This window comes from Etheostoma spectabile, chromosome 21, assembly GCF_008692095.1.
Source record: "Etheostoma spectabile isolate EspeVRDwgs_2016 chromosome 21, UIUC_Espe_1.0, whole genome shotgun sequence".
Taxonomy (NCBI): Eukaryota; Metazoa; Chordata; class Actinopteri; order Perciformes; family Percidae; genus Etheostoma; species Etheostoma spectabile.
The window spans coordinates 9,254,195-9,264,429 of NC_045753.1; the positions used below are offsets into that span (position 1 = coordinate 9,254,195).

General features: G+C 40.1%; 1 protein-coding gene across 1 annotated transcript in view; it reads right to left on the reverse strand.

Moving 5' to 3' along the window:
- The window catches only part of myo1d (myosin 1D), a 97,500-nt gene that overhangs the window by 19,186 nt on the left and 68,079 nt on the right, over positions 1-10,235 (reverse strand). Inside the window, exon 21 of the mRNA XM_032501500.1 lies at positions 3,844-3,998. Within this exon, the coding sequence (XP_032357391.1) occupies positions 3,844-3,998 (155 nt within the window). The remainder of the gene's footprint in view (positions 1-3,843; positions 3,999-10,235) is intronic.

A 10,235-nucleotide genomic window follows, 5' to 3' on the forward strand; every position in this document is an offset into this window, starting at 1 on the left:
ATGATAAATAAAGCTTTCACAGATTGAACATTAAGTCACAAGACATTTGCAAACAGTGTGTATTACACCTGAGTATAACTCTTCCACTTTGCTTGTCTTCTGAGAGTCACTAAAACAGTCTACTAAAACCGGAATATTATGTGCGTGTAAACCTAGTCAATGAAGGTTGTTCCTCAACTCGGCCTAAATTGTTTGAGGGGTTGACCCCAGGTCTACCTGTCTTTTCTCAAAGTGTTTCATCATTTAACACATAATACACTATGTGAAGCTGGCAGGCATCAGCTTGAGCCAGGGAGACATCTTAATGGAACATGAGAAATCTACTTCTTCTATCTGGGAACATTAGGAATAAAGGATTTTCCATAATAAACACTATTTCATACAGATTAAAAGTTTCTCACTAGTAGAGGGTGCACCATTTTCCAGTGTTTGTGAGACAGATGCAGAGGGTCTGATCTGCTATCCTGGCAGCCAACAGAGGGAGTGCTGCAGTGTGGGGCACATGTCAATACGCACACACGCACAAGAACACTCACACAAGCACACACACAAATACATGAACACACACACACACACACACACACACACACACACACACACACACACACACGGCTCTGTCTCATCTAAATATAGGCCTCAACAGCAGCACAGCCTTAAATATTTTAGTGCCCCCTCTCCAAAAATTAAGTACGGGGAGCCAGGGGAGGCAGAGGGAAAGACTGAGATAGAGGCAGGGAGAGATGGGGGGGGAGAGAGAGATGGGGGGTGGGGGTACATGAGACTGAGATTAGTACAAAGGGGATATAGTCAAATATAGGAAGCTGAAAAAAGGCATGAAAGAGGGAGAGGGAAAAAAAGGATAGAGGGAGAAAGGGAGGAGGGAGGCTGGGAATCTAATCCCCCCCCCTTCCCTTTTATGCAAAATAAGAATTACGTATTTCTGAATCTAGACTGGTGCGTCATGGCCAATAAGAGGGTTATCTATCGTTATGTGCTGCTGAAATCTCTGAAACACTTCAGTTCGAGGCAACATGGTGACTTGGTGGGGTACTGATGAGTTTCTGCTTCAAAGAAACACAGAAATGTGCCAGCTTTGACACAATCTCAAAATTAAAACCACTCCAGTTCTCAGCAAAATCTAAATCCTGATAACATGATAAAACGGATTAACGCCAAACAGATGTGGAAACTGTCAAAAACAAATCACGCCCCATGGAAACTCAAGGATCCAGACACAGCTATGACAAGGGTTTATTCCCAGCAGCAGTGTCATTCTGCTTTGGCCTTACTGTCACTTTGAGGAGGAGAAAGTGTTGCTTTGTTGCTGCTGTAAGCTGCCCCTCTCCCCGCTCGCTATTGTGCATATTGTGCACTGTGCAGCATGTTGAAGGAGAGATAAAGGTTAAAGCCACATCTACAGGGAGCTGCAGCAGTGGGTACATTGCATGCAAAAAAATCATACTTGGCGGATGCACAAACACAGTCCCATGCAGACTGTCTATCAAGAATCTCTCCCCATGCAGACACGCACGTTTATGCAGTCAGAACAACCCACACACATTTTTGCACATGCCGGTGCACCCTTTGTTCTGCCAGTGTTGTACAGTGATGGATGAGCCGGTATGCGAAGCACATGAAGGGTCATTACAGAAGGCCCAGTGGAGGCCTTTCTCAGCCCGACACCTCCAGAGAAAATGGGTTCCACAATGAAACAAGATACCATCACAGAATAGCAAGGATGGAGCAAATGCGCACACACAGGCAAAGCTGCACACACATACACACTAAGATAAGCAGATTCAGACGCATCTGTCTCCATGCACAAACCCTGTCTGTGTCTCCTCCCACATACACAAAGAGAGACAAACATGAACACACAAATCAATACCAATGTGCCAGACTGTTGTGGAGGAGTCAATTCAATAATCAGTGAAATGAGCAACATTGAAAGTGATCTAAAACATGTTTAATAAATACAGCAATCACAGTATAGTATAGAGTGATCAAAATATCTGCAAACAAATTACGTCTCGTTTTTTTACTCCCTCATCTGGTTCTAATTATTCTGAGCATCAACAGCTGGATTTAACAACCAATTGATTCCAATCAGTCAAATAAAGGGCACTGCGACAAAAGGTTTGACTGGGGCATTTTCTCTGTGCAGTAGTTGTTTTTCTTTAAACCAATCAGAACCGTCCTGGGCGGCGCTAAACATGGACAGCAGAGACAGTGAGAGGGGAGTAACATTCAGCGTGTGGGAGATGCGCCGGATGTCAGGCTTTATCCCAGCAATGTACATCCGTTGAGTACATTTCAATAACATTTTTTGTACTGTGTATGTATATAGTCAATGGTATATGTTTATAGTCAATAGGTCAATGTTAGCTTAGTTGACAGAGACCTCCCCTTCTGGGAATAAAACACAGGATGAAAGTGGAATTAATGCTGGAGCTACTTTAAATTTGGTTTCTTACTAAAGCTATAGTATGTGGTTTCTGTCTCCCCCATGAGGTATTCTAAGTCATGACAACAAAACTGTTTGCGTGCCCACATGATACAAGCCTTCCGTGACCTCACACTGCCCCACCCCTCCTCCACACAGTCGCTTTTGGCCAAGGAAGACACGGAGGATTAAAAAAACATGATGGACTCTTCAGAAGAGGTAATAATCTTCACTTGAGGTACTGCACGCCACAATCATCTGAACGTACCAGCCATACTGAGAAATACAGAGAGAGTTGGGTGGATGATAGTCTTAGTTAGCTTTGTAGCAACTCATTTGGCAATGGCTTGAATGTAACGGACGTTCATTAATATCAAAAAGTTACGCAATAAAGCTTTAAGGTTCTTTGAAGACAAACCAGTTGAAGGAGTCAAGAGTTTCCCGCTGATGTGTGGCTAAACCATGTGTAAGCTGCTTATAAAAACGTAAAAAAAAGTGAAGTGAGGAGACCAAGCCTGGCGTTAAAGCAAGTGGGAGGGTGCTTGGATTTCCTGATGGTAAGTGGGAAAGACAAGCAGATTTACTGCAGTAAGAAGAACCTTGTTAACTGTTCAATTAAAAGAGACTGAGAAACGTCCTCATATCCACATCTAAATTTATCCAATAGTTTTACTTTCAACAAAATAATACAGGATACATGCAATATTGTTAACAAGATGTATCTTTATTGGACGTGTGCATGTAAATGCATTCAAAAGGTTGATATCTATGCCTGTTCTTCAATGTCTTATATATAGAGTGGGTTTTCAATGCTGATCATGTATTGCAGATTTGGAGAGCGATATGAAAAGGCACAATCCTGAAGTGAACCTCAGTGAATCTGAAGGGAAGAGAAAGCGACTGCAGGATTCAGGGACTTTATCTCTCTATATTTTATCTATTCTTAGAATAGGTTGAAAACAACAAGAATGCTGGCCTTCACAGTCTCCTGGCCAGGAGAGATCTCTGAGCTCACATTAAATGAACATTAGGGTTCAAGTGAGGACAGCGTGACCATGCACTCTATGTGCCCCATAATCCTCCTGCAAGAGGTCACATCAGTACTTCATATTACAAAAATGGTATAGTTATTTTAAACAACATAATTCTGTTATAGTGCTGGAAGTTAAACTAAATGAAGTGTACTGGGTTTAAGTGGAAACAATATGTTGATAATTAAATGATTTTCTCTCTTAAGGGGGTCCTAACCTTCCCCTTGGTGTCAACCACAGGTCCTTTAAATCGGCAGTCCATGTTTTTAAAGCTTTTTAACACGTTGAAGATCATTCCAACAGCTGGAAATGTTAAGTTGTAGTTAAACGAGTGACCGCGTGTGGCCCATTGTTTCCCACACCGCTTACCTCTTGAAGTGGCTAAGTAGGGTGCCAACCAGCTCCCCGATGCGGCTCTCATTGGCCGGCACCATGCCCTGCAGGCACACCACGAGATCCCTGCTGTCCTTGGTGTGGAACACAACCAGCTGGTCCTTCCCAGGGGACACGCTTACTCCTGTCACCTGGGACAGTGGGAGAGAGAGAGAGGGTACACAATTAAACGCAAACAAACATGTACATTGAGTCTGCAGAGAAACACAAACATGTGAAAAGGCAGAAATGTGTGTTGAGAAACGTCACATACCCATCTGTACTGTCGCTGAACACAAACACAAACACAGCACATACACAGACACAGATGCATATCGGGGAATTTGAGTTGGCCCATCCCAGAGGACATGAATTCATTCACTGGGGCTGCTGCAATTCATCACGTTTAACTTCCACTGGAAGTGAAGAGAGGACCTGATGAATTTGGAGTATTCAGCAGATCTCTTTCTTTAGTGGGAGAGGAAACTCCTTGATACAGTAATAAAAAGGTACTGCCATTTACAAAAATGTAAGACATTTAAGATATTTTTCCATATTATAGGAGGAAAAGCACACGTGAAAACATTGAAGTTGAATTCCATTTAGCATCTTTAGTTTCAGGGTCCTGGTATTGTGCATGCTGGTCATCCCTGACTAACTTTAGAATTGGGCTGAATTTCTCTGTTTGACGTGCAGTCTGAGGTGAGTCATGACGCCTGATTAATTGTCTGAAGGATCAACCGTCTGGTTTTTGGACAATCTGAGGGATTTCTGGCATTTTAGGCCCTTATTTTTGACAGGGCAAATCAGACATGAAAGAGGAGAGAGAAGGGGAACGCCATGCAGCAAAGGGCCACAGGTCGGAACCAAACCCGCAGACGGGGCATCGAGGACCAAGCTTTGGCACGGGGGGGCGCTGTTTTAAGGACTCTATTTTCTCTGAATCTTCCAGCAGCTCCATATTATTATTTTTTTTCCTCTGATATTCTGTTTATAGTAAAAATGCACAAAGTAATGCTTCTCTTTTGGCAACGTTAATTGGAATTGTCAAAAGCCGAAACTGATAGTATAATATAAGTGAAACCCCACAACATTAAAATGATAAACATGTACAATGTTGTGAATAACTTGACGCCTCATGGAGTACCTACTTTAAGATGTACCTTCTTTTGGAGTGCTGCATTAAGTCTTAGTAAGCAACTTTGTGTTCAGAGCTTTTCACACTGAAATTCTTGTAAAAACGAAGCCAAAGCAAACACATAACACCATTGCGGTGTTCTCAGTATCTGGTGTATGGTGATGTATGGGATTTCTCCCACTCAAGGTTTAAATCAGCATTTGCAATAAAGATTTATTGATCAGCATCCCAAAGGTCCAATCATTTTTTTCTACTCAGAGCCCCAAACGACATACCAAAGGAGAGCAGCCAGGCTAAAATGGGAATCCCACTTTTCCGGTTGGGTTGTTTTAACAGGTCTTTAAAGTAGAAAAAACAGGAAGAAGCTGATATGTTCAACAAATCTCAGCAGGGACATGAGCTCATTAACCTCAATTCCTTTCTCTTATGTACTATTATCTCTCTTCCTTTAAATCTAGCTTTTCTCCATCTCCTTTGTCATTCCTTCCCTAAGGTTGTAAGCCATTTATTTCTCCCTTAATTTGTCTTTTGGAGCTGAAATGAGGCAGTGCATGTTGAGGAAACAGCCACAGGGCAGCCAGTCAGGTACTTTCAACAGGGTAGGGATGACAGGTTGCTTCCCGCGGCTAAACAACCAGCTAGCTTATTTAGCTCCAACATGACGCCTGTGACTTCGGAAACAAACACTTCACGTAATCACCATCAATTAAAGCCTAAAGCCATGCCTCTCCGTCTAGCAATCCACCCGCAGTTAATTACATGGAGACGATTACATTTACATTTATATTAAAGGCCTAATTGATTGGAACGACAGTCAGTGTTCTAATGAGTTGGGTAATGATACATTCTTATTCGTTTCCTTGTCTTTTTTGTCTTCATTTGTTACAAAATCAGTTTTATTCAAGGCATTTATCTGCCCAGCCATCTGTTCAAGTGTTGGTGTGGCCGATGATTATGATACATTTTACTACTGCAGTCCAACCTTTTTGTGTTAATTTGTGTTAATAACTAGTCTCCTACACCCTGAGATAATAGGGATCTTGCAGGCTTATTATATGCAACACTTAGTGAGACGGGTCTAATAAAATATTTTTTTCCAATCTGTGTCTGACTACACGAAATGTAATTTGTTAGATTGTGCAATATAGTCTGCTTTGATTTGTCGTATGTTATAGTAAACTGAATACATTTGGCAAAACAAACATTTGAGTACATCACCTTGAGCTTTAAAAAAAATTGTGATTGGCCTTTTCTGACATGTTATGGACCAAATGATTAATCGACTAACTGAAATAATCAGTGGGTCAGTTCGTTGCAGTTACGGTGCAAATCGTAAAGACATGCTGACCGAGATGTGTCACCAGCCTGTGTTGTTCATCTGCTTGGCTCACATTTAAGATCTTTTTTATAAATTTGCACTTTGTTAATGTTATGTATATTTATATATTATACATTTATATAGCGCTTTACATGGTACTTACGACACTTTACAGTAAAACCATTACATATAGCACATTAAAAACAGATAAGCAATAAAACCAATGCATAAAACAATAAGCGTGGGAATCTCTTGGCACCTAACCATTTGATTCTGAACGATTCTACACCGATTATCAATGCAACAATTGTTTGTATGTACATTTCCAAGCGTGAACATTTAAAAAAATAATACATTTCCTAGACAAAGCAGCTAGACAAAGCTTTGATTTTGACACATATATATATATATAAATTTATATATATAGATGTATATACACAAGTTTTAATGAAATGTTTTGTCTACTAAGGTTTTTATTGTGTAGTCATTCCATGCTTGTGAAAGTCACCTTCTCTCACAGTAACCCTCCATGTCAGAGACTCAGTCATGTTTAAAGGTGGAGAATTGGTTTCTTAGAACATGAAACACGAGGTGGTCAGATGTAATGTGATAAAGTAGATGAACGGCCTATATGTGTTTTGCCTAATTATTTTATGTATGTTTTATTAGATCATGTGTCTATATTTTTTTTCTGCTCTCTTGCCTAAACTCCAACTCTTTCAGTCACTCTGTTTTAAAAATCAACACATCTAAAAAATAAATAAATCAATTTTTAACTTGAATCATCAAATTGTTCTAGAGAGAATCGCGATGCATCCAAGAATCAATTCTTTATCCTAGCACTATAAAACAAGCATATTAAAACAATAAAACCACTAACTTTCAGGTGAGAAATGTAAGACTATTGTATGTGGAAAGCTAATCTTAAGAGGTGTGTTTTTATTAGTGTTGAATGTGGCCAGGTCCGTACAGTCACGGATGTGAAAGATGTAGATGAGGTTCACAGCAACAATCACATTTGGTCCTAAATTTCTGACTTGATGCCTTTACCTTTTCACTACTAAATATCTTTGAAAAAAATGCTGGACTATTATGCATCTCATGCTTTGTTATATCTTTTTTTTCACACTGACTGGACAGGACATTTACTACTGAAATTGTACTGGACAGTACAATTTCAAGTCCAAACAAATTGTTTCTGTTCTACTCAGGAGGACTGCACCAAATAGTTTGCTAATGTCTTAAATGTTATGTTCCCAAACAGGAACACCAGTGGGTGTATTTTGGTAAAAGCACTTGTAAGCAAACACATTTACAATGTGCAGGCTGGACCACGATAGATTTTGTAAAGTGCTCTCTGGTCTGATCCACTCTGCTCTGCGGTTGTCATGAGGACAACAGGCGGCTCTCCCAGTGTATTCTTATGGGAACAACCTATTGGCTATTTAACACATCTCTACAATCCTGTAAAGATAGAAGAGGAGGAAAGCAGCAGAAGCAAAGGATGGGGGTTCTGTGATTAAATGAATATAATGAGCTACGCTGTGCAGCCATTCATGTTGTGAGGCTATGAGGGCACCAGTGTGGAAACTGTTGATGTTTACAGTAAAGAATAGCAATAGCCCTGCAAATTGCCACCGAAATGTATGAATTTATTAACACATTTATGCTTCATCACCTTCTCATTCTGATCTTGTGTACAATGTTTGTCTTTATAAGTTGTAGCTTCTTACAGACAGCCAACACAGTTGTTTTCTACCAGCTGGTAAAGAGAAGATACTTCATGTGAGGGGTAGGGTCAAATATTTAACTAATGGTATTTATTTTTAAGACTATATTTTGGGCTTTTGCACCTTTAATGGACATGACTGCTAGGTGAAGAAGGGGATAAAGAGGGGGAAGACATGCAGTACATGTAGAACAGAAATCTAAACATTGGACAAAGCCAGGTTTAAAATTCTTGTTTCAAATTGTTGACATAATAGAGTCAAAGGTTTTTCGGAGAGAATTTTGGACAACTCTTTTTTATCAATCCACAAATCAGAATATACTTTGATCAAAAGTTCAAATCAAATTTTGCCATGTAGTGACGGTTAACGTAATATAAATCAGGCTCTGAATGATGATGAACAAAGCCCTCTGTAAAAACCGAATGAATGAATGAAAGAAACAGCAAAGTTTGTGTGTGGAGATTTCTGGCTCAGAGTACGAGAAAAAACCTTTAAAGCGCCTATAATCTTCTCATTTTCAGGTTCATAATTGTATTTTTAGGTTGTACCAGAATATTTTTACATGGGTTTCATTTTCAAAAAACACCATATTTCGTTGTACTGCACATTGCTGCAGATCCTGTTTTAAAGATATGGATTTTAAAAATCCATAAATTCTTATTGGAAACCACTATTTACAGACACTATTCCAAATCAATTCATTAGCTACTACACCCTTTGGAGAACACTACAGACACAAATAGACACTGTAGTGAAACAATGACCTAAATGTGTATTTTTTTCTTTTTTATTTCCACTTGTTTTAAAGAATTATGAAGAAGTTATTGAAGCAAAATAGCCCAAAATCTAAAAAACTGACCGGTGCATGAAAAAACATGGCCCTAAGAATAACACTACAAGGCTGCACATGCACAATTTAATTTTTCTTTATAAACAAAGTCTATATGGTCACACTGCAGCTGAGGGTAGTGGTATGTGCAGAAAATGAAACAGACTTAAGTGAAGAGATCAACGGGTGAATGTGAGAAACAACAAAACAAAAACACACACGGAAAGGAAGAGAGCGAGGAGAACGAGAGCCTCGGGGATCACGAACAAGCCTCGCTGGGAAAAAGGGGAAGGAAAAGAGTGCACATACAGGAGACCAATTTGTGCACATGCCTGACCGACACCAGACATCAGCTGATCTGCCCTGCCGCTCGGTATCCATGACAACCCTGTCTCCCGGGAAGTTGGCATGACAACAACGGGAAGAGAGACGCGGCAGCAGCAGAGAGAGAGAGGAGAGAGGGGAAATACAGCACTAGATAGAGAGGTGAGGCAGGAATGGAAAATGAAACACGAGAAGATGGTGAAAAGCAGTGAGATGAGTCACTGATGCATAATTCACCATTTCTTCATCAGTATTTGTTTTGTGCAAAGAAGACAAAACTATCCCACTTTTGCTGCCCAGGCATTAACTGGTGTGTAAATCCACAGCAGTAGGCTCCTCTCTGTAGTACGAGCCATCTATCAGCCGTCATGTAAATACACAGTACAGGGCAGCCAAGGAGATGCTGTGGTGTTAGCCTATCAGTGCTAATCAACAATGAGCTAACTGCTTTCCCCTCTGTGTGACCTTCTCCGATCGATAGCTCCGCGTCATGCTGCAGTCTCGGCCTACAGCTCTATCTCCTCCTCCTCCTCCTCGCCCCTCTTTCTCTCTAACCTCCTTCTCTCCCACTTCTTCGTTTTCACTCACCCACTCAGCTTGACATTTAAAAAGGCCTGGTGTTAGAGATACAGCAAGGCAGTGGTTATAATCAGTGATATGATGGGGACGAAAAGGATGTCAACCAATTTGAAAAGACCAAAAATACTTGTTTAATTGTTTAGTAAATTAAATTAAATTTACATCCTACTGAATATGTAAATTAAAAAAAGGTTCTGTAATTTACTAAAACAGCTGGTAATTGTAATTTTTATCAATCAAACAGGAGGAAATAGTACACTTGTGAGGGACTATTTTCAGCAGCTGATTGATCCACATAGTTGTTCTAGTTCTATATAGTTCTAGTGTGCATTTCCAGCACATTTAAGGTATATGTGGTATTGAAAACAAAAAAATACAGTGTGTGTGTTCATGGTAAAGAAGATACATGTCACCCAGTGCCCAACAGTGTGGCTAATTGATGTGTTTTTAATAGTCTTTGGACAACAATGA